This window comes from Bubalus kerabau, chromosome 1, assembly GCF_029407905.1.
Source record: "Bubalus kerabau isolate K-KA32 ecotype Philippines breed swamp buffalo chromosome 1, PCC_UOA_SB_1v2, whole genome shotgun sequence".
In the NCBI taxonomy this organism is placed as follows: Eukaryota; Metazoa; Chordata; class Mammalia; order Artiodactyla; family Bovidae; genus Bubalus; species Bubalus kerabau.
The window spans coordinates 10,087,228-10,111,503 of NC_073624.1; the positions used below are offsets into that span (position 1 = coordinate 10,087,228).

A 24,276-nucleotide genomic window follows, 5' to 3' on the forward strand; every position below is an offset into this window, starting at 1 on the left:
GCTACTGAGGTATTTGTGACAAATCACACCACCCTTGTCAAGAAGTGGAACATTGCAGCACCCCGGAAGACCCTCTTCCCCCCCGCCCCAAGGTGATCATTAATCTGACTTTTATAACTGCTTTTGTGTCTGGCTTCTTTGACCAGCATTTGCCTGGAGGTTTGCGTTTTGCACGTTGCTGTGTCAGTCCTTTTCAGTGCAGTGGAATTCCATTGTGTAACTTCAGCCTGACTTTATGTATCTGTTGGTATTGTCAGATGTTTGGGTTGTCTCTGGTTTTGGTGCATACATGCCTGTATTTCTGCTGGGCATCTATCCAGGAGTGGAATTGCTGGGTCGACGCAGTACATGTTCTCAACGTCCATGAATAATGCCCATCTCATATTCTACCAGCAGCAAGTGAGATTTCCTGTTGTGTCACATCCTCTGATCCATTGGATCTGTAGTATATAATTACGGTTTTAACTTGCCTTTTCTTGATGACATATGCAGTTGAGCCCCTTCGATATGTTGATGGACCAATTGGCAGTCCTCTTTGGGCAACGACCTGCTCAGCTGTCTTGAACATTTAAAACATAAAGTTCTTTTCCTTACAGCGTTTTGGCAGGGGTATTTTGTATGTCTGTATTTCAAGATTGTGTGGATTCTTTACCACTTGTGTGGATTAAGTGGTAAAGTATCCACCTACCAATGCAGGAGATGTGAGTTTGATCCTTGAGTCGGAAAGATTCCCTGAAGAAGGAAATGGCCACCCACTCCAGTATTCTTGTCTGGGAAATCCCATCGACAGAGGAGCCTGGTGGGCTACAGTCCACGGGATCTTAAGAGTTGGATGTGTCTTAACGACTGAGCAAGAGGATGAGCATGATTCCAGATACACACCCTAGAAAAATTACTAGAGCTAATCTATGAATTTAGTAAAGTTGCAGGATTCAAAAGTAATACCCAGATACACACCTTTGTTGGTTCCGTGTGTTGTTCTGTTGCGTTGTGAATGTTCCTTTTTATTCCCAGCTTTCTGAGAGCTTTAATTTTAATCATACAGCCTGTAGTCTTATGAATCTGACTTTTTCACTTAGCATAGTGCTTTTGCAATTCATGATTGAATGTTTTCTTCTTCTTATTCCATTTTACCCATCTCTATCAGCTTGGAAATCTGTACTCTATTATTATCTTTTAATGATATCTTTTGGGAGGTAGTTCTCCACGGGCCTTTTGTGTTTCTGTACATCTTACAAGCAGAGCCTCTGACTGCCTTTGTTCCACTCTAACTTCGCAAGGATGTTTGTCTTGTGAACAGCCGTGGAAGATAGAGGCAGGTTCTTTTTCTAGAGCAAAGTGTAGGTTTGCTTACTCTACTGTGTAATCAAGATAATATTTTCCTCCAGAGCAAAGCTTAGACAGATGTTCTCATTGATGATTTTTAACAGATTCAAGTTCCCTGCGCTCAGGGTTTCTCTCTTCTAAGGCAACATGAACAGGTGTCACCTGACCCTCTTCATGTCATCCTCTGGGAAATGGATCCCAGAGAATTGGCGCAAATGCTGATCCTCTGGCACAAATGCTATTGCTGTGAATAATAAGTTGCCCTGTGTCTTTGATCCAGGAATCTTGAGTCTTCTGTCAGCATCCATGAAACTGTCAGACTCACTTGTTAGTTTGCAACTAGGATAAAATCTGAAACCCTTCACAATTCTTGATAGAACCCTAGAGATTGTAACATACATCCTTGACCTTCACTTCAGTTCAGTTCAGTTCAGTTCAGTTGCTCAGTCGTATCTGACTCTTTGCGACCCCGTGGACTGCAGCATGCCAGGCCTCTCTGTCCATCACCAACTCCTGGAGTTTACTCAAACTCATGTCCATTGAGTTGGTGATGCCATCCAACCATCTCATCCTCTGTCATCCCCTTCTCCTCTCACCTTCAACCTTTCCCAGCATCAGGGTCTTTTCCAATGAGTCAGCTCTTCGCATCAGATGGCCAAAGTATTGGAGCTTCAGCTTCAACATCAGTCCTTCCAATGAACATTCAGGATTGATTTCCTTTAGGATGGACTGGTTGGATTTCCTTGCAGTCTGAGGGACTCTCAAGAGTCTTCTCCAACACCACAGTTCAAAAGCATCAATTCTCCTGTGCTCAGCTTTCTTTATAGTCCAACTCTCATATCCATACATGACTACTAGAAAAACCATAGCCTTGACTAGATGGACCTTTGTTGGTAAAGTAATGTCTCTGTTTTTTAATATGCTGTCTAGGTTGGTCAAAACTTTTCTTCCAAGGAGTAAGTGGAGTAAGCGTCTTTTTATTTCATGGCTGCAGTCACCATCTGCAGTGCTTTTGGACCCCCAAAAAATAAAGTCTGCCACTGTTTCCACTGTTTCTCCATCTATTTGCCATGAAGTGATGGAACCAGATGCCATGAAATTTGTTTTCTGAATGTTGAGCTTTAAGCCAGCTTTTTCACTCTTGTCTTTCACTTTTTTCAAGAGGCTCTTCAGTTCTTCTTCACTTTCTGTGGTGGTGTCATCTGTGTATCTGAGGTTACTGATATTTCTCCCAGCAGTCTTGATTCCAGCTTGTGCTTCATCCAGCCCAGCGTTTCTCATGATGTACTCTGCATAGAAGTTAAATAAGCAGGGTGACAATATACAGCCTTGACGTACTCCTTTTCCTATTTGGAACCAGTCTGTTGTTCCATGTCCACTTCTAACTGTGGCTTCCTGACCTGCATACAGATTTCTCAAGAGGCAGGTCAGGTGGTCTGGTATTCCCATCTGTTTCATAATTTCCCACAGTTTATTGTGATCCACACAGTCAAAGGCTTTGGCATAGTCAATAAAGCAGAAATAGATGTTTTTTTTGGAACTCTCTTGCTTTTTTGATGATCCTTGACCCTACAGAACTATAATTGGCACTTTGACATCTTCCAGAACAATAAAGCGGTCTTAGAACCCTTTAACTCCATTTATCCCCATCAAGGCTTCTATGCCATCTATTATTTTTATAGTATTTTTAATTTAAATCCAATAAGACATTATACTCTCAGTATTTATTTAGATTCATTCCCATATTTACCATTTTTATGGTGCTTAATTTTTTTTTTTTTTCCTGCCTCTTTGACCACCCACCTAGGGTCAAGATCCTTCTGCCTGAAGAGAATCCATTTATATTTCCTTTTGTTTGGGTCCACTAATGAAATGATCAACCTGTTTGCTTTTCTCTCTCTTTTTATCCTTTGTTTGGTGAAATATTTTAATTTCAAATTCATACTTGAAATTTTTTTCTGGGTGTAGAATTCTTAATGCCATTTATTTTCTTTTAATTCTTTAAGGATGTCATCTCATTATCTCATTCCATTGTTGAGCTTATTGAGCTTCATTGTTGAGTCTCATGCTTGCCTTCTGAAGATAACCTTTTTCCTCTTTCCTTTTTTTAAATGTTTTCTCTTTGCATTTTGTTTTTAGCAGCTATAACGTGGCACATGTGTCAGTTATCGCCACATTACAATATGTTGACCAATATATGTTACTCTCTGTTATTACTATGCAACAGACTCCTCCAAAACTTAGTGGCTTAAAACAGTATGTTACTGCTAAGTCGCTTCAGTCGTGTCCGACTCTCTGCGACCCCATAGACGGCAGCCCACCAGGCTCCCCCGTCCCTGGGATTCTCCAGGCAAGAACACTGGAGTGGGTTGCCATTGCCTTCTCCAATGCAGGAAAGTGAAAAGTGAAAGGGAAGTCGCTGAGTCTTGTCCGACTCTTCGCGACCCCATGGACTGCAGCCTACCAGGCTCCTCTGCCCATGGGATTTTCCAGGCAAGAGTACTGGAGTGGGGTGCCATTGTTATTTAGCCCGCAAATCCGTGAGTTGAGCACACCTTAGTGGGAAAGGCTCAGTTTGATTCTATTGGGTTGGCCAAAAAGTACGTTTGAACCCAAATGAACTTTTTGGCCAACTCAATACATGGTATTATCTGGGGTGACTTGACTGCATGATCTAGTTCTAAGATGACTAACAACTGGCAAGTTGGTGCTGGCTGTTGACTGGGAGTTCATTCAGGGTTAAGGTTTCAAGGCTAAGAGTCATCCACATAGGTGCTTCAGCTTCCCTGCAGTGTGATGGTTGAGTACCAAGAAAAAAGAGATAGAGGCTTCCAGTCTCTGAAAGCCTTGGTCTAGAAACTAGGATAGCATCAGATCAGATCAGATCAGTCGCAGAGTCGTGTCCAACTCTTTGCAACCCCATGAATCGCAGCACGCCAGGCCTCCCTGTCCATCACCAACTCTGGAAGTTCACTCAGACTCACGTCCATCAAGTCAGTGATGCCATCCAGCCATCTCATCCTCTGTCGTCCCCTTCTCCTCCTGCCCCCAATCCCTCCCAGCATCAGAGTCTTTTCCAATGAGTCAACTCTTTGCATGAGGTGGCCAAAGTACTGGAGTTTCAGCTTTAGCATCATTCCTTCCAAAGATATCCCAGGCTGATCTCCTTCAGAAGGGACTGGTTGGATCTCCTTGCAGTCCAAGGGACTCTCAAGAGTCTTCTCCAACACCACAGTTCAAAAGCATCAATTCTTCGGCGCTCAGCCTTCTTCACAGTCCAACTCTCACATCCATACATGACCACAGGAAAAACCATAGCCTTGACTAGACGAACCTTTGTTGGCAAAGTAATGTCTCTGCTTTTCAATATGCTATCTAGATTGGTCATAACTTTCCTTCCAAGGAGTAAGCGTCTTTTAATTTCGTGGCTGCAGTCACCATCTGCAGTGATTTTGGAGCCCAGAAAAATAAAGTCTGACACTGTTTCCCCATCTATTTCCCATGAAGTGGTGGGACCGGATGCCACGATCTTCGTTTTCTGAATGTTGAGCTTTAAGCCAACTTTTTCACTCTCCACTTTCACTTTCATCAAGAGGCTTTTGAGTTCCTCTTTACTTTCTGCCATAAGGGTGGTGTCATCTGCATATCTGAGGTTATTGATATTTCTCCCGGCAATCTTGATTCCAGCTTGTGTTTCTTCCAGTCCAGCGTTTCTCATGATGTACTCTGCATAGAAGTTAAATAAGCAGAGTGACAATATACAGCCTTGACGAACTCCTTTTCCTATTTGGAACCAGTCTGTTGTTCCATGTCCAGTTCTAACTGTTGCTTCCTGACCTGCGTACAAATTTCTCAAGAGGCAGATCAGGTGATCTGGTATTCCCATCTCTTTCAGAATTTTCCACAGTTTATTGTGATCCACACAGTCAAAGGCTTTGGCATAGTCAGTAAAGCAGAAGTAGATGTTTTTCTGGAACTCTCTTGCTTTTTCCATGATCCAGCGGATGTTGGCAATTTGATCTCTGGTTCCTCTGCCTTTTCTAAAACCAGCTTGAACATCAGGAAGTTCACGGTTCACATCTTGCTGAAGCCTGGCTTCCATCATACTGTCTTTGTAAAGCAGTTACAAAGCCAAATTAAAAGGTAAAAAGTGAAAGAAAGTTGCTCAGTTGTGTCTGACTTTTTGCAGTCCCATGGACTGTAGCCCACCAGGCTCCTCTGTCCATGGAATTCTCCAGGCAAGAATACTGGCGTGGGTAGCCATTCCCTTCTCAGGCGATCTTCCTGACCCAGGGATCAAAACTGGGTCTCCTGCATTGCTGGCAGACCCTTTATCATCTGAGCCACAAGAGAAGATTAAAGAATAAAGACACTGCTCAGTGGCTCAGTGGGAGGAGTATAAGTGTGGATTTGGTGAGGGGGGTAGATTAGTAATTTAGGATATAGGATATTTTATATCCTATATATATTGGATATTTTAAATTGATGGAATAATGCTTTCCACCAGTTTTGGAAAGTTCATAGTCATTAACTCTTCAAGTGTGGTTTCGTACAGTTCTCTTTCTTTTTAAAAACATTAATGAACCAGTTCTGGTTTTGGTTGCACTGGGTCTCATTGCTGCGTGCAGGCTTTCTCTCGTTGCAGAGGGAGGGTGCCGCTCTCTAGTTGTGGTGAGTGGGCTTCTCATTGTGGTGGCTTCTCTTGTTGTGAGGCACAGGTTCTAGTGCCTGGGCTCCAATAGTTGCAGCACAAAGGCTCAGTAGTTGCCACTCATGGGCTCTAGAGCACAGGTTCAGTAATCGTGGCACATAGGTTTAGTTGGTCCGCAGCAGGTAGAATCTTCTCAGACCAGGGATTGAACCCATGTCCCCTGCATTGACAGGCAGACTTTTATCCACTGTACCACCAGAAAGGTCTTATATGATTCTTTTCCTATTCCATTTTTGTGGCTCCCCCTATCTGTGTGCAAGATCTTTTCATTATATAGTCTATGTGCTTAGTCACTCAGTCACGTCCGACTTCGTGACCTCACAGACTGTAGCCTGCCAAGCTCCTCTTGCCATGGGGTTTCTATGTCTTTTATGTATTTTCCTGTATTTTCCAAGATTTATCTCTCCATGTTTTATTCTGTTTACTCTCTTCTGACCTATCTTCCTTTTCACTAATTTTCTATTCAGCGTTGTCCAATTTGCTATTCTGCCTAGCCACTGGGCTCTTAATTTTGGCTATTGTATTTGTCAGTTCTTCAGTTTCCACTTGATTGGTTCTTGTTTTTAATAGTTTAAGGTGATTTGCCAAAATTGTCTGTTTTGCCCTCTTGAATATTATCACAGTTATTTTGTCTGTATCAGATAGCTTCAGTGTTTGCAGCTCCACCCCACCCCTATTTATAGATCTGTTTCTGTTGTGTATTGTTTCTGTTAGTTTTCTTTCATATTTTCTTATCTCCTCATGGGCCTGGTGAGTTTTGATTACGTGCTGGGCCATGGATATGCAGCAGTGCTTGTGGAAATACATGTGATGTTATTTTTTAAAAAAGAAAGAAAAGACAGGAAATCTTTTCAGATAAAAAGGCAGCACCACTTCCATGTAAGGGTGTGTGTGGGAGGAAGGAGAGTCCAGCTGGAGCAGGTCAGTCCACCCCTGGAAGCAGGCAGGGACCTGTTTGAGGGGATGCAAGTCTTCAGATTCCATCAAGGGCATGGGCTGAGGGCCTCTTCTGGCTCATGTTCATGTCTTCCTCCTCTGTCCTGGCTCCTCAGACTCTTCCAGCTGGAGATAGAGGCTGATGCCCTGGTGAACTTCCAGCAGTATTCTTCCCAGTTGCCACCCTTCTACGAGAGCTCCACCCACATCCTGCAAGCTGAGGTCCTGCAGCAGCTGACCGACCTCATCCGCAGCCACCCCAGCTGGTCGGTGGCCCACCTGGCGGTGGAGTTGGGCATCCGAGAGTGCTTCCATCACAGCCGCATCATCAGGTGGGCGGGGGACCTGACCAGGTGGTGCAGGAGGGCAGGACCCTGGAGACACTGGGTGTGGGGATGGGGAGTTCTCAGCCCTGCCTCAGTTCCCTCCATAGCATCAGAGGTGGCCCAGAACATTTGACTTAAGAAGGGGACCGCACTGCCTCTGGGTTGGAGCGGAGGAATGCTGACTGAAGTCAGAGAGCACTGAAACGTTTCCGGAGTGGCTACCAGGTGCCAGGTCCCTGGTCACTGTTTTCGATACACCATGAACTTGAATCCTCTCGACATGCCCACGAGGTAGTGTCACTCTAGTGAGAGGTTATGCGTCTTGTAAGGTCACTCAGCTGATGAGGCTCCAGTGCCTTGGTGTCTCCTTCCAAAGGCTTGGCTGCCCTTCTAAAGCTGCAGCACTTTCATTCGTATGTCCATTCGGCCAACACGTGTCAGTGGATACCCCTGGTGAGGACCCTGTGCCGGCCAGCAGACTCCAGCTCGCCATCCTGCCCTGAGGTAGCCGTGCCTCCAATTTTCCGCCTCAGACATCTTGCTTCCGCTCCCAGCCCCAAAGCTCAAAACCCTTCACTGTCCTTTACAGCTTAACCAGCCTGTTCCCGGACGTCATGGTGTTTCATCTCACAATAGTTCTATCCGTTTCCTAGGGCAGGCCTGGCAGGTTTTATTTTTTATAGTTTTGTAGATAAGGTTATTGAAGCCTAGAAAAAGCTTAAGTGAATTGCCCAAGGTTGGTGAGATTTCTGTCTTCTGCGATTCTTTCTACACCACCCCACTGCTCACTTCAGGCTGAAGTGGCCTTTGGGCACGTCCCTCATACAGGTGTGCACACTGAACTAAAAATGGAGGAGAAAATGACATCTGATACAATAACTCGGTGACTCAGCCCTGGGTTTGAACCAGACGGCTCGAGCAGGGCACGAACGCTCTTGGACTCCTCGCCCACCTCCCTTGAGTGTGCCCTTGGCTTTCTCAGCACCCCGCCCACTTGGTGCCACACCCCTCACCCCCCAGCCCTCCCTCCCCTGCAGCTGCGCAAATAACAAGGAGAATGAGGAGGGCTGCACGCCCCTGCACCTGGCCTGCCGCAAGGGCGACACCGAGGTCCTGGCGGAGCTTGTGCAGCACTGCCGCGCCAACATGGACGTCACCGACAACAGCGGAGAGACCGCGTTCCACTACGCGGTCCAGAGTGACAATTCCCAGGTGCTGCAGGTGAGCAGGCATGGAGACAGGGCGACTGGTGCTGGCCACACCTTACGGTGCCCACAGCTGTCTTTGGGACCCTGGGCTCAGGTGTCACTGCCCCACCTTGATCCTTGAGGCCTGAGCTCCTCCATGGTGGGTCTACCCCCCACCCGACTCTTTCCTCTGCAAGCTTGTCACGGAGACACATCCTTGACCCCTTTGGTCCAGTCACCCAGGGAAAGTCCTCCAGCCCAGCAAACTGAGCTCGAAGTCCAGACCCGCCCATCAGTTTATCCCAAACACCCGCCATACGCCTGACCCCTGGGCTGGGTAAATGCATTTCAGCTCCTACCTCGAGGTGCCCATGGTCCAGCAGGACCTGGGGCTTAACTTTTTACAGGAACTCAAGCAAATAAAACTCCATTGGGCTGCTGTGGGCATTTGTGCCAGAGAGGCCCCTTCTGTTAAAGTTTTGATTAGCTGGGCAGAAAAATAAAAAATAAAAGTTATGGGCGAGTAGATCAAGTGACGAAAAAGCTACCTTCTATATCAGATAGAAGAGACAGAATACTGGGCTGTATTTTATTGCCTAGAATTAGAAGATTCTTCCAAAGATTATATCCTTGTCTCTGCCCTTGGCATTAGAATGGAACCACATTATTCCAGAAAATGTGGATTCCTGTCTTATGATTAGTGCTCAGCGGGAAGGGAATTCTGCACCCACTGTTGAACTTCACCCTTACTGAGACCCCCCTATGGGCCCAGCACAGTGCCACATGGAGCCTGGCTCCAAGCAGAGGGTGGGACACACTCATCAATACCTGTCCTTCATCGCTGGTCTTGCATCTGGCCCTGCACTCAGTGTTATATGTGTTCTAGTTAATTCTCTGTGGATGGGGGCTCTTGTCCTCTCCTCACCAAGGAGACCGAGGTTCAGTGCAGTTAAGAAATGTGCCCAGGGAGGACCACAGAGCTGTGAGTGGCAGAACTGCCCTTGAGTCAGGCCTGGATGCCAGCACCTCAGCTTCCCTGTTGGGTCCCCAACCTGTTCTCAGACCCAGCCAATCACAAGGGCCCACAGGGGTCATAATTAACCTCACGGAGACAATTTTCAGCCACAACCAAGGAAATAAAAGCCTTGCAGTTATCTTATGAATACTGGTATCTTGTTTTGTTTTCTTTTAAAGAAATTATACCTACACAGAGCAAAACAATATTCAGGCAGGATAGAAGGATATACAGTGAAAAGCAAGTCTTTTACTCCCTCCTAGACCCCCAGTGCCCATCCCAGATACAACCTGCTTTTAAGTTTCCTGATTGAGAAAATTTTCATGCACGCCAAAGTCGGGCCAGACCAGCGCCCCAGCCAGCACTGGCACAGCCAGCTTCTTCCTGCCCCTGGAGCCTCCTTTCTCCGTTGCTTCTCTTAAAGTTCTTGGCTGGGTTCTCACCGAGTCTCACTGGGTTCTTCCCTTCCCCTGAAGCCCCAGAGAGGGACGGCCACGGTGGTGGGTGTTAGGGGAGGGACAAGTCGGGGGCCTCGCTGTGTTTGGCTCTTGTGCCCACCCCACGGTCTTGCTGTCAGCTCCTAGGGAAGAACGCGTCCGGCAGCCTGAACCAGGTGAACAACCAGGGGCTGACCCCACTGCACCTGGCCTGCCAGCTGGGGAAGCAGGAGATGGTCCGCGTGCTGCTGCTGTGTAATGCTCGCTGCAACATCATGGGACCCGGCGGCTACCCCATCCACACGGCCATGAAGTTCTCCCAGAAGGGGTAAGACCCTGCCCTGCCCTGCATGGTCCTCTGGGCCTCTTTTCTGTGTGGCCAGTCCTTCCACTCAGGCGAGCAGTGGCCCCCCTCATTAGATGCACGTCAGATCTGAGTGCCAGGGGCTGCCCTGGCACAAAGAAAGTATGAATATCTGATAAATGGGAGTGGTGGTGGTGTGTGAATCTCAGTCCACCAGCTCCACCGTGCAGGAATAGGACTTTCACAGTTGTTCAACGATGCACCTGAATTTCTGAATAGGTACCTCCCTCTACCAAACTGGAGAAAAAAAATCTTAAACTTTTCAAGGGGTTCCCCTTTCCTGCTCCCCCAGGTGATGCCCCAGTGCAGGAGGCCCCCCTCCCCTGAAGGAGGGTGAATAGATCCTCTACCATCCAAGCCCTTCAGTCTGATCTGAACAGCGCCTTCATGGGTATAGGGCTCTGCGGCTTCTGTGCCCAGCTGGAAGCCTAAGAACATTTGGCATAGTGGCCCCAGATCTCGTCCACCTTATGCGTCCTTCCTTCCTGGCTGGTGGCACGGCTGAGACGCAGGTGCCAGGGCCTTGTCTTGGGTAGCTCTGGACCACTCTTTTTTTTTTTTTTTTTTTTTTAAAGAAGTTAGCTGTTTTATTTATTTATGATTGTGCCATGTGGCTTGTGGGACCTTAGTTCCCTGGCCAGGGATTGAACCTGCACCCCTTGCACTGGAAGCGTGGAGTCTTAGCTGCCAGGGGAGTCCCTAGACCATTCATTCGTTCCTTTCTCCCCAGCCCTAGAGAGCCCTGTCTCAAGAAAATTCTCCATGATTGGTGTGTGTGTGTGTGTGTGTGTGTGTGGTGCATGTGGGCGGGGTCGGGTAAAAGAGATGACTGTTTCAAAATCTTACCAAGCAGGTACAGTATCTGGAATGAATGAACGAGTGAATGAGTCAGATGGTCCCTCAGTCCCGGGCACTGTGCTAAGCGCTGGCTTACAGAGGTGGATGAGAGAAAGTCCAGGTCAAGGGGACACAGGAGTCACACAGTGCCTTCCAGTATCTTCCATCTACCTCAGTGCTAGATGAGCATTGAGAAAGAACCGGGAGAGGCCCCCCTCGGGTGGAGGGCAGGCACTCTCACCCTCCTTCAGAGTCTTCCTTCCTTGGGATTTGCACCCACCTTGCTGGCCTCTGAAGGGCCTTGCTGTCCTCTCAAAGGTCTGGTCCAAGCTCAGCAAACCCTCCTTACCTTGATTCTCAACTCACACAGCCAAGACAAACTAGAACTTTCAGAAAGACCTGACCAAATGGTTGGAGACAATCCTAACACCCTCCCCCCTGCCCCGGCTTAGTCACCAGGTTACCAAGTTGCTGATCTGAATGGGCACATGTGATGGGTGATGCTCTCCCATACTCAAGGGCTGGCACGGTGGCCCCAGGAACCTGCTTGTTCTAGGTTACGGAAGACACTTGTCCAGGTTGCTTCCTCCTCCGACACCCGCAGCCACATCCCAAGCCTCCCGTGTGGATCGTTGCGCATAAGACAGCACCAGTTGTCTCACCCCTCAGTGTGCCTTGCATGCAGCCACACGCCTCTAGGACCCCCAGGAGGCACATCCCTCTGCCACCACATGGCGGCTGCACTCTGAGAATCACAGGTGTTAGGGCTACTGGGACTGATTCCAACGCAGCCCTAATCTGGAGGCCCCTCTGCTGTTGGTGTCAACTCAGCTGAGCTTTGTAGACAGCTGGGTCTGTGAAGCTCCAGTTTCACTTCGCCTAACGTCTTCAAGCTTCCTTAGTGTCATCGCAGGTATCAAAATGCCCCTCCTTTTTAAGGCAGAGTAGTCCTCCATAGTATTAATCTAGCCCACATCCTGCGTAGCCATTCGTCTGCCCATGGGGACTTGGGCTGTTTCCACCTTTTGGCCATTGGGGATAGTGCTGCAGTCAGCAGTGGCGTACAGTGTCTGCTGAAGCCCCTGTGTTCAGTTCTGCCGATGAGTCTAGGAGTGGAAAGCTGTACTCTTAACCACCCTGCCTACCACCTCCTACAGGACGCAGTCCCTGCTTGAAACACCAGGGAGGCGGGGGGACGATGGAGGGCAGCTGTGTGCCAGGCCCAGGACCAGGTGCTAGAATATCTTTTATCCTTTAATCCTCCTTTATTCCTCATCCCATCCTGTTAGGACCGTTCCCATGTTGCAGACAGGCCGGGCCACTTTCCAGACGTCACCAGCAGGAAGCTGGGGCTTAACCTCAAGCCTGTCTAACACTGCAGCCAGCACCAGTGAGAGAGATCATTGCTGACTGAAGTCATCAAGGAAGGCTTCCTGGAGGAGGGGGCTTGAGATGTGCCTTGAGGGACTCAGGATACCATTGAAATGCCACGACATGCTTGCTGGTTGGTTTTGTTGCAACTCTGCAGGAGCTTTCCCTCACCAGTCGATGAAGTCACGACCTCTTTCAACATCAGGTTGCCCCCGCCAGCCTTCTTCATTCCCACATGGCTTCTCTCTCCCCAGGTGTGCTGAAATGATTGTCAGCATGGACAGCAGCCAGATTCACAGCAAAGACCCCCGCTATGGAGCCAGCCCCCTCCACTGGGCCAAGAACGCAGAGGTAGGCAGGGTCTAAGGATGAGCTGGGTGGGCAGGGTTGAGGGTCCTGGAGCCCTTTGTTCCTTAGCTGCCAACAGGAAGGGGGTTCCTGAGAGGCCTCTGAGGATAACACTCAGGGGATTGATCTCACAGTGGGCCCCCCAGGCAGGTAAGCCTAAGGAGAGGTGACATCCTGGCCTCGCATGGTGACCGTGTCCCCTCCGTAGTTTCCTCGTGTGTGAACTAGGGGTCCATAGCCTACCTTTGGAGGTACCATGACGTCAGCAAAGCAGTGCATGAGAAGATTTCTTCATAAATTGTCAAGTACTTTGCAAATCAAAGATGGTGGACGGTGCTGGCGATGGCGGCGCCTCTAACTTCTTCAGGGAGCCTGGCCGAGCGTCTCCTCCGAGGCCTGTCCCTGCGCCAGACTCTGAGCCCCAGGAGGATGGAGGCCTCTGATCTCTCATCTCCAGGAAGCACAGCCCAGCAGTGCACTGGGTGCCCTCAAAGGTCATGGCCTGCTTGCAGATGTGACGGGCCAGGAGGGAGCAGCCTGCCAGCCGCTGTGGGCACCTCCATGCTGGGAGCTAGATGCCAAGTCAGGCCCTCCTGTAGGGCTTTTGTTCACTCTGTGAAGTGGGAACTCGCACCCCCATTTTCACAGCAGAGGAAGCTGAGGTGCAGAAGGGTGCGGTGGCCTTTCCCAGCTGACAGTGGGGATGAAGGAAGGCTGAGCTTTGGGCTCAGGTCTGTCAGGTTCCGGAGCCCAGGCCCCCCAGGACGGTTGGTGAGCGGGGGTGCGTGTTGCCAAGGCACGGAGAGGGGGTCATACCTCTGCAGGGTCCCAGGCAGGGTCATAGTGAGTGGGGCAGTTCTGGGGCAGGGCCCAGAGGAACCGTTGCAGGGAAGGATGGGGTCCTGTGAACTCCAGGAAAGGACCCAGAAGCCCCTTTCAAGTCACCACGTCTTCAGCTTTTTGTCCCCTAGTTCCCGAGGGGTGTGGAAGGCAAGGTCTGGGGCCACCTGCCACCTGGGCTCTTCCTGCTGCTGGAGCTTTCCAGAGGCCCAAGGCCTGAGGATGTGGCTGTGCCCAGGTGCCATCAGGTGCCACAGGCCACAGCCGCTCCAGCCGCCCAGCTGACCGGGGCTGGGACTATTGTCTCCATAGATGGCCCGCCTGCTGCTGAAACGGGGTTGCGACGTGAACGGCACCAGCTCCGCGGGGAACACCGCCCTGCACGTGGCTGTCATGCGCAACCGCTTCGACTGTGTCATGGTGCTGCTGACCCACGGGGCCAACGCCGACGCCCGAGGCGAGCACGGCAACACCCCGCTGCACTTGGCCATGTCGGTGAGCCCCAGGTTGGCTGCCCATGCGGCAGGGGTCCGGTGACCACCCGGGCCAGGGCAGGGCCCCCTCTGAGTCCAGAATAAAACCCGCTTCCTCTGCGCTCCGGGACCTCTCATTCCCATGCCTCCATGTGACATCTGGACACTGTGAGAAGGGAAAATACAGCTCTGGCTACTGACTGTGGCCCTGGGCAACTCACATCACCTCTGCCAGACTTGACTTCCTCATCTGGAGGATGGAGGTGTTGGTACCCGCTTGGCAGAGGTGTTGAGTGGATTCAGTGGTAGACACCCTGTGACTCTATGAGGGATGTCTAAGCAGCATGTGTAAGACCCGGCACAGAGTGAGCATCCCCAGGATGTTCGTTCTCATCCCGGCATCATCAGGGCAAACTTCATCTGCATGTCACTCTTATCTCCCTGGAAGGCTCCAAGCTTCTGGAAGGCAGGCCTGCTTACACATCTTGGTGGCCCATGGCAGGCACTGGTCACCTTTGTTGGTTTATCATAGAGCACAGTTTCTGGCCTTACAGCACCTTCAGTCTGGTTAGAAAACTACAGCATGAACATATTAAATGCAGAGGAGGGAGTGTTATTTGTTACAGGTGTGTGTGTGTGTGTGTGTGTGTGTGTGTGTGTGATTGTACCCGTAATTCATAAACCATAGGTACCCATAATTCTGTTCAACTGTCTTAGAGTCATAAACTAGGAAATCTCTCTGGGACTCTACAAGAAGTAGATTTAGGACGAATTCAAAGACATCCTGTTTTATACCAAAGGTCATAATTGTAGAGGGGATGTTGCCCAAGAGGCTGAAACTATAAATAGAATTTTGAACATTTTTAGCACTGAATGGGCCCTTTGAATTATGTAGTTGAACAGTTCTCAAACTTTTTGGTCTGTCTGATCCTTTTATACTCTTAAAAACTATTGAGAATCTCATAGAATTTGTTTATTTGAATTTTATCTATCCATATTGACCATATTAAAAATTACAAGTGAGGGATTTTCAAGATACTGATGAATTCGTTTAAAAATAACGATGATTAGGACTTTGCTGGTGGTCCAGTAGCTAAGACTGTGCTCCCAAAGCAGGTTTGACCCTTGGTCAAGGAACTAGATCCCACATGCCACAACTAAAGATTCTGTATGCTGCAACAAAGATCAAAGATCCTGCATGCCGCAGCTAAGACCTGGTGCAGCCAAAGAAGAAAAGAAAGAAAAAGAATTTTTTTTTAATTTAAAAAATAAAAACAAGAATGATTTACCAAGCCCATGCTATTGTAAGTAACATATTTATGGAAAATCAACTTTATTTTCCAAAACAGAAAATAATAGAAAACAGTTGGTATTGTTTTATATTTTTATAAATCTTTTTAATGCCTGGCTTCAGAGAAGGCATGGATTTTCCAGTCTTCTGCTGCATTTATTCTGTTGCAGTATGTTGTTGAATGTGTTAAAAATATGAGGAAAATCTGGCCTCACATAGATGTGCATATAGTTGGAAAATATAGGTTAACTGTACCTTTTCAGATAATTTTGGATATTCTTTGTTGTTATTCAGTCACTAAGTCATGTCTGACTCTTTGCGACCCCATGGACTGCAGCACACCAGGCTCTCCTGTCCTTCACTATCTCCCAGAGTTTGCTCAGATTCATGGTCTGCACCAAAACTTGACAAGGGGTAGTTTCTGACAAGTTGAGTGCAGTGGACACTCGGAAGCCATCTCCTTAGACTTTTCACACTTTGTTACAGTCAAATCTATTGGCATCTCTTGCACTTTGCATGGATCTTTTAACCTATGCACGATTCCGTGTCATCTTTGGAAAATACTAGTTTGCTGAATATCCCCAGCTTCCAAATGTTGACTTGTTTCATTATACAGTCTCAACACCCCCCCACATTTGTAAATATCACTAAGATTTCATCAGAACAGTTTCTAAATTTGGGGAAACCACTGGAGCCCTTCATGGTGTATACCACTTTACCAGTTTTTGTTTGAAAGCTTGAGTCTTGTCACTGGCACAAAATACTGCCAGCTGTTTTTCTTGAAGTGGCAGCTCACTGCATTCATTTTTGAGAAAACGCCTCCTAGATTCCCAAAGCTGAACAATCGTAGTTTGCCTGCCAGTCGTTTCTCAAGTGAAAACAGTGCTTCATGAAAAACAAGCAGCTTGTTCCGCTCACGACTCAGTCAGTCACATGGGAATTTTCCTGTGACAACCATCGTATTTGGTTATGCCACAGACACGCCGTGTGCACACTCTCCATTTTATGACACTGAAAACACCAGTGTAGGAATGTAGTAAGATGAACATTTCTTAGTGCTTCATCAAGGGACTGGCTTTTTTTTTTTTTTTTAGCCATACCTTGCAGCATGTGGGATCTTAGTTCCCCAGCCGGGGATTGAACCTGTGTCCCCTGAATTGGGAGTTCTGAGGCTTAACCACTGGAGCACCAGGGAAGTCCCCCGAAGCTGGCTTTTTAATGAATGAATTTACTTTTTACTTGAGCATGTGGCAGAGAAGAAAACCATGACAACAGTTAGTCTGTGGACACTGCTTTGCTTCATGCTTAAGGCACCGGGAGTTTTATCCATAGTTGTTTTTACACCGTTGGTACAAAAGTCAGCCATGGGACTTCCCTGGTGGTCCAGTGGCTAAGATGCCTGAGTTCCCCATACAGGGGGCCCAGGGTTGGATCCCTGGTCAAGGAACTGGATCCCACACGCTGCAAATAATAGTCTGCACGTTGTTGTTCAGTTGCTAAATTGTGTCTGACTCTTGTGACCCCATGGACTGTAGCCCACCAGGCTCCTTTGTCCTTGGGATTTCCCAGGGGAGAATACTGGAGTGGATTGCCCTTTCCCTCTCCGGGGGATCTTTGCAGTCTAGGGATTGAACTCACGTCTCTTGCGTTAGCAGATGGATTCTTAACTGAGCCACCTGGGAAGCCTAAGAGTTTGCTTCTCACAACTGAAAGATCCCCCATGCCACAACTAAGCCAAAAAGAAAACAAACGATTATATAAAAATCAGCCACTGCATAAAGGCAAACAGCATCTTGCTATTTTTATGAAACAGTTCTAAGCTCTGGAACCCTCTAAAGTGTCTCCATATTCATGGGGGTCCACAGTTCCTACCTTGAGAAGTGCTGACCTAGGCCACTGCTTCCATTCTTGCATCACCCGCATTCCATCTGCACCGTTTCTGGCAGATTCATGAACCGCTTTTATAATTATGTACTTAATCATTGCTTTAAGTTGCCTTGCTTTTGCTGCTGCTGCTTAGTCACTTTGAAAGAAAGTGAAGTGAAGTCCCTCAGTCATGTCCAACTCTTTGCGATCCCATGGACTGTAGCCTACCAGGCTCCTCGGTCTATGGGATTTTCCAGGCAAGAATACTGGTTGCCATTTCCTTCTCCAGGGGATCTTCCCGACCCAGGATCGAACCGGGGTCTCCCGTGTTGTAGGCAGACGCTTTACCACTGAGCTACCAGAGAAGCCCTGGCTTGCTTTCAAACTTACTTAAACCTATACTTACTGGAAAAGGAAATGGCAACCCACTCCAGTATTCTTGCCTGGAAAACCCCATAGACCGAGGAGCCTGGTGGGTTCTCACAGAGTCAGACACGACTGAAGCGACTTAGTAGCAGCAGCAAACCGATACTTGAAGGGTCGGTTCTATTATCACCATAGGTGGTAAACCAGGGCCACAAATAAAAGGTAACCGAAGAAGGAATACATAACTAATAGTTGAAACACACTTTTACCTGTGCCCCTATACCTCCTAATGGGGTGTGAACAGCCGTTTTGAAAACAGCATTCTAGACACACCTCTTCATGCTTTAGGCAAGGGAATCCACCCGAGAGAGAGACGTAAGCCCAGCGCTCAGGTCTCCTGGCGGCCGGCCTGTTGGTGTGTCCTGGGAACTGTGCCCAGCCAGCCCCGCTGCCCCACCTCCAGACATTCACTGCGCATGCTCTGGGGAGGGGGCTGCTATCAGGGAAGACATGCTCAGTTTCTTCCTGATTCAGCCAGCCCCCTGGACTCAGTAGGGGGCCTTTCCTTGATCACGCTTTCCTGCTGCTCCTGCAAGCGATCAGCAGCTGACCCTTCAGTGTCCCCGTGTCTCTGGGTCAGGGGTCATAGATGCATTGCTTCCTTTGAGAAGGAGCTGGCAGGCTGGGGGAGGGGGATGTCATTCCAGTTTCTACCTGGGTTCTTAGATTCTCACCTACAGGGATACTCATAGGCCTATTTGTCAGGGCACTGGCCTTCCAACTGTAGACTTTGCAGTATGGGATTGACTGCGGGTGGAGGTCAGAAGGGTTTCAGTGTCTCTTCCCATCCTGGTGAAAGGCCCCCCGAGGTGATGGGTTGTGGGGTGAAGAGGCCGAGGTCCTTTCTCTCCACGTGTCCCTGAGCTGTTGCCAATTTCACCCCCCCCCCCATCCCCAACAGAAAGACAACATAGAGATGATCAAGGCCCTCATTGTGTTTGGAGCAGAGGTGGACACCCCGAATGACTTTGGAGAAACCCCTGCATTCATAGCCTCCAGGATCAGCAAACGTACGTGCTCTGCACTCTGGGACCAGAGTTGGGGGGTGGGGGTGCAGGGAGGAGGGAGGTCCTAGCCATCAGGTGCCTGCATCCTGTCCACCCCCCCAAACTGTTCCCTGCAGGGAGCACCTGGGAGGCCCGAGGGGAAGCTTCTGGTTCCCAAGGACAGGGGCCCTGACCACTAGACTGAGGCCCCTGGGGGCTTGCCGAACCAGTGTCCTCTTCCCTGTGACCCCTACGCCCACCTCAGGGTGCCAGGACTTGGGATGGGGGTGGGGAAGGCAGTGGGAGCAGCCCTCTTCCCCACTCTTGGAGAATTCACTGATGGAATCACTTGTAAGAACAGCCTCAGGCCAGGGCATTGCTGTATGACACGTGTGCCCCCCCGCCCCCCGCTTGTACACAGGCATGTGCATGACACATGTGCCCCCTTGCACCCTGACATGTGCTGCATGACACATGTGCCCCCCTTGCACACTGGCATGGTGTATGCACTGCGTGCTCACTCGGTGAGGCTTGGCTGCCGGGCTGGAAAGAGCAGATCCTCCTTACCAGCCACCTGGAGCCCTCTGGAAGGTTCTGGGGAGCTGTGGAGGTTGCTGTGGGTGATACCTCATAGTGTGTTCCAGCGAGCGTGCATGCGTGCGCATGTGCGTTTTCACTGATCCCATCCGGTAGGTGGGAGTAGATACCCACTGGCTGGTTCATCCCTGTTGAGCTCTGAAAGCCTTGAGAATTGCTCAACATGGAGGTGGGAGTCCTGCTTTCTTGACTGGTGTAGAAGGGAAAGAGGGGGTTCCTCAAACACCAACCTTCTCATCCATGTTCCAAGTTTGAGACCCCAGAAGCTGCTTTGGGTGTAACAAACTAGAGTCCACATGCTGTGTCAGGGTGGGGCAGGCTCTAGGGCACTCCCGACCCCCCCAGGTGGCCTGGGATGGGGGACCAGGTGCAGAAAGGACCTCTCATTTGCATCTGGTCAGTTTCTGATCCTGTGCCATCTCCCCCTCCCCATACATGACAAGTCGTCACCAGGAAGGCGCTCCTCACTCTGCTGAGAACTGTGGGGGCCGACTACCGCTTCCCACTCACGCAAGGGTTTTCAACGGAGCAGTGCTCCGCGGCAGCTCCCTCCTTCTCCATGGAAAGATCTCATCCCCCACCGATCAGCTTAAACAACCTAGGTAGGCCTGGCCCTTCCCATGCCCCCGCCTCTCCACCTGGTTCCCAGGTCCCTGGGTCAGGCAATCCCGAAAGAAAGAAGGAAATGGGGCCCAGGGAAGAGGTTGTTAAAGGAAGCAAGGGGCGATGGGCAGCATTTGTCAGCCTTTGGGGGGCAGCCAGCAATGCATAGAGTCCGGAGACTGGTGGGGTCCCTGGCTAATGGCCTGTGGTCCATTTCCTCTGACAGGGTTCCTTGGACACCTATAAGGTGGGCACTTTGTTGACCTCTCTATGCCCTGGGAGCTCAGGTGGGCAGTGAGGAGTACTCTTGGGGGCTCAGGGCTGTTGGGGTTCTCTGGCTTCTACCAGGAGCCTTTCCGCCACGTTGCTGCATCTCCATCAGGCCCGGGGCCGCTGTGCTCCTCTTCCAGCCCCTTCAGTGACCTACTGGCCAGGCAATTAGCATCTGCCCCTGTGCATCCTCGGTATCCATGGAGACAGCCCCCAAAGAGGCAGAGACCTTCTCTGGGCTTCCTGTGGGCCCAGCCCACCCTGAACCCTGGATTGTTTAGGAGTGGGGGTTCCCTGAACAGGGCAGCCAGGGACGGATCCTTCACAAGCCGGCACTATTCTTAAACTCTTGGGGAATCAGACACCAGCATCTTTAGACAGGATAGCCTGGCCAACCCTGAACTCAGGACAGGGCAGAGCGGGCAGCCACAGTTAGTCCTTCTGGCTCTGCCTCTCTCCCCGCCACCCTTCCTCCCCGCCCCCCACCCCCATCATTCTCTCTCAATTTTACAGGCAATCAGTCACCCAAGCCAGGCCGGATGGTGGGCCTGGGGCGCGGCATCAGATGGGTAATGCCCTGGGCCTAGAGGAGCCACAGGGCCCGCTGTGCCCTGAGTTAGATGCAGCTCTAGTCCCCTCTTCTCCTTTGTCTCAGCCGCATGTCCCGCTCCCTGGCGCTCTGTCCACCACCTCTCCCGGCCAGGCTCGCGCTTATCTCGTCCACTCTGGCCCCTTGCCCTGGTGAGGGGGAGACACATTGCCTGGAAGCCTGCTGTCCTGCTTCGCTGCTTCTAAGACTCCATGCACAGCGGTGGGACGGCCTGTCAGAATCTGGATGACGAGTCCCTGCAGGGCCAGGCTGCTTGTCAGGAGAGCAGCTAATGCATTTGTTGGGCACGGGGTGGGCCTCAGACCCAGGCAAAACATGCATGCTGCGGGTGAGGGCACCGCTCTGAGGCCGCTGAGGAAGTTTCCAGACCTGGGATCAGAACAAGAGGCGTCTGGGAAGCAGTCGGGCTATCTCTGTTCCTTCAGGGAGTCGAACCCCGGGGAATGTCCCGACTCAGCCCTTTTGGCTAGACGAGCCTCATCTGTAAATTGGGGATAAGGATTCTGGAGAAGGTGGTTGTCCACAGCACCGGCTGGCATGCATGAAGAAACGCTGTGTGAAGTGCATACACAGCACACAGGGCAGGGGTGCTTGTGCTTCGGGGCTCTGGGGGGAAAATACAGGAAAATCGAGAGCTTGCCAGGCAGGGTGGGGGGCCATGCCCAGAGCAATGGGGTCCCCTCCACATTCCAAGCCCCCTGCTCCCCAAGGGGCCAGTTGTATTCCGAGATGAAGAGCCCTTGCAGGGAGTAGGAGGCAGATGTTCCCACCAGGGACAGAGGGGTGAGGGCACAGCTCCAGGTTTGCCCCCAGGACCCGTTGGAGGGGGGACCAGCACCTGCTTGGCCCCTGCCTACCCTGCCCTGTGCCCCACAGAACTGCAGGACATCACTCAGATCTCCCGGGCCCGGAAGCCAGCCTTCATCCTGAGCTCCATGAGGGATGAGAAGCGGACGTGAGTGTTGGGGATGGGCCGGGGCGGGGGGGCAGGCGGTGCACACATGCAAGGCCTCTCGCGGGCTTGGGACTGTTGTCTAGTCTGCATCTGGCTCTGTGAGGTGGCTCGCGCCCTCTGCAGTTCACAGCAAAGAGACTGAGTCTTCAGAGAACCTGGGTCTGCTTCATCAATCGCCCTGCAGGCTCCCGGTCACACGATGGAGCTGGCTGTGGTCCTGTCCCTTCTCTCCCCACCCCGTCCCAGGTCGTTGGGGGAGCTGGCCCAGATCTCCTTTGGAGAGAGCCCTCAGTGGCATCAGTGCTGAGCCTGCTTCCCTCCGATGCCACCCGCTCCCTACCCTCCCTCCCTCCAACAGCCAGTAGGAGTAGGGCTGGTGTCCCAAGCCCCTGCTGTCCACCCAGCCCCGTTCTAGGAGGCAGGCCAGGGTGATGGGTGCAAAGCGAGGCCCAGACCCTGTCCCCGCACACAGTCCCTGGTGACCACGGTTGTCAGGACCCGTGCCCACCAGCTCAGCGAGTTCCCAGGACAAACATGCCTCCTTTCGGCTGTGCTGTCTCCACCCTTCCCTTTAATAATAGAGGTGGTTTATCTGTTCTCTCCAGTATTCTTGCCTGGAAAATCCCGTGGACCACAGAGCCTGGTAGGCTATGGTCCATGAGGTCACAAAGGGTCGGACACGACTGAGTGACGTCACTTTCACTTTTCACTTCATCTGTTCTCTCTTTTTGTTTTTATTTTTTTTTTTACTATCCTGTGCTCCTAACAGCCTTCCTCGGGAGGCACTCATTAGTAACCTCGCTTGGCAGATGCAGAACGTGAGGGCAAGTCACTTGCTCAAGGTCACACCGAGTCGGTATCAGAGCAGCCCGGGGCTTCCACAGTCCGTGCCCTTTCTGCTCCCCGCGGGCTCTCTCCTAGCCGCACCCCTGTGGCCGCCCCTGCAGGGAAGGCCCTTCCCTCCTGGAAGCAGAGGCAGCCCCGGCTCCCGGGACCCGGCGGCCGTATCGGTGGTTCCGCCTCACCTCTGAAGGGTCGGCTTCCCCTCAGAAGCTGTAGCCCACTCGTTTCCTCAGCCACCCTGGAACATGCACCCTGGGAGTGCGCCTGCTCTAGCAGCCTTCTCACACTTCCCTCCTTGCACCCCTACACACACACACCCCCCCACCAGTGCAGGGGCCGAGGGGTACCCGAGGGAAGACCAACAGGCCCCTTCCAGTGAGAGGAGGGAGGATGCAGATGCTCCAGCAGGGCCAGGAGAGTCTGCACAGCCCCAGGAGCCTCCCTTTCCCCCAGAGGAGGAGTGAGGAAAGGGTCAGGACACGCCTGTGGGGCCCTCCCCGCGCTGGTCTGCGAGCCGCAGAGCTTAGCCCTGCTTCCTCCGGGTTGATCCCGCCTTTGCCAGCCCTACATCTTCAGAAGGGTCTCTTGCCCATTTTCTCCAGCCTCCCTGGTCAAGGGTCCCCCAGGCCTCCAGCGACAGCACAGCCTGTTCCGCCACGTTCCGGGCTTGCTGCAGGGCTGGGCAGCTTGTCCAGGAAAAGATGAGGGAGCCCGGAGGCGGGTGTCACATACTCCCACATTTACCAGCTGTGGGGGAGACAGACCCAGGTGTCTGCTGAGGTGGTACCTGGCCAGAAGGTCTTACCCACCCCCCGCTGCCCTTACCTGCCTGGATCCTCTTTCTGTTGCACCTCTGGTCTCCTGAAGTCCCGTGTTTATTCCTGGACTGACTGTGCTGCCCACCCCTGGCCCCCACCCCCAAGCCCCCGTAGCACGTGAGCTCCAGGGCTTGGTCTCCAGGGCTCAAGCTGCTGCCACTGGGCAGATGCTCAGGGACACGGCCCACAAAGTGCCGGCTGTAATAGGACCCTCTTCTCTCACACTGCTGTTCCCACCACAGCCACGACCACCTGCTCTGCCTGGACGGAGGGGGCGTGAAAGGCCTCGTCATCATCCAGCTGCTTATTGCCATCGAGAAGGCCTCGGGCATCGCCACCAAGGATCTCTTCGACTGGGTGGCGGGGACCAGCACCGGGGGCATCCTGGCCCTGGCCATCCTGCACAGTGAGGGCCGCCCCTGGGCTGTGGGGCAGGATGGGGTGGGGCTGAGACCGGCCCTCCAATTTGGCTGAGTTTGTTTTCAGAGCTTTGCAGAGGTCATGGAGGAGGGGAGGACCCGAAAGGCCTCTGTCGGTTTGAGCGGGGCGGAGGGCGGGGAGGGGGGGGTGGGTGGTGGGTGGGTGGCGTAGAGGGTGTTGGCGTCTGAGGCTGGAAGGAGAAGGGCTGAGGGTGGGCCACGGTGATGCCCTCCTAGCTGCAGAGGACAGAGCTGGGTCCCCTCCCTTTCAGTGTTAGGAGCCACCTTTAGTCACGAATGCCGGTGCCCTGGTCTGCGCACTTCACTTTACCCCAGGGACATGGAGGCGCTGGGAGAGGGGTGGCCCTAATTCACGCAGCCCACCCCAGGGGGTGCTGGCCTAGGAGTCCCCAGGGCTCCC

The 24,276-nt window shown here is 51.4% G+C and overlaps 1 protein-coding gene across 5 annotated transcripts in view; it reads left to right on the forward strand.

Annotated features, from left to right (window-relative positions):
* The window catches only part of PLA2G6 (phospholipase A2 group VI), a 60,405-nt gene that overhangs the window by 19,390 nt on the left and 16,739 nt on the right, over positions 1-24,276 (forward strand). For 4 of the 5 annotated variants that reach the window (XM_055566997.1, XM_055566988.1, XM_055566969.1 and 1 more), the window contains exons 3-10: positions 7,090-7,305; positions 8,337-8,520; positions 10,079-10,266; positions 12,765-12,861; positions 14,011-14,193; positions 18,656-18,764; positions 21,697-21,775; positions 23,679-23,842. In XM_055566997.1, coding sequence (XP_055422972.1) covers positions 7,090-7,305; positions 8,337-8,520; positions 10,079-10,266; positions 12,765-12,861; positions 14,011-14,193; positions 18,656-18,764; positions 21,697-21,775; positions 23,679-23,842 — 1,220 coding nt within the window. Of the gene's footprint in view, positions 1-7,089; positions 7,306-8,336; positions 8,521-10,078; positions 10,267-12,764; positions 12,862-14,010; positions 14,194-18,655; positions 18,765-19,780; positions 19,940-21,696; positions 21,776-23,678; positions 23,843-24,276 lie in introns of all 5 variants that reach the window. The other variant, XM_055567006.1, reaches the window with a different exon arrangement.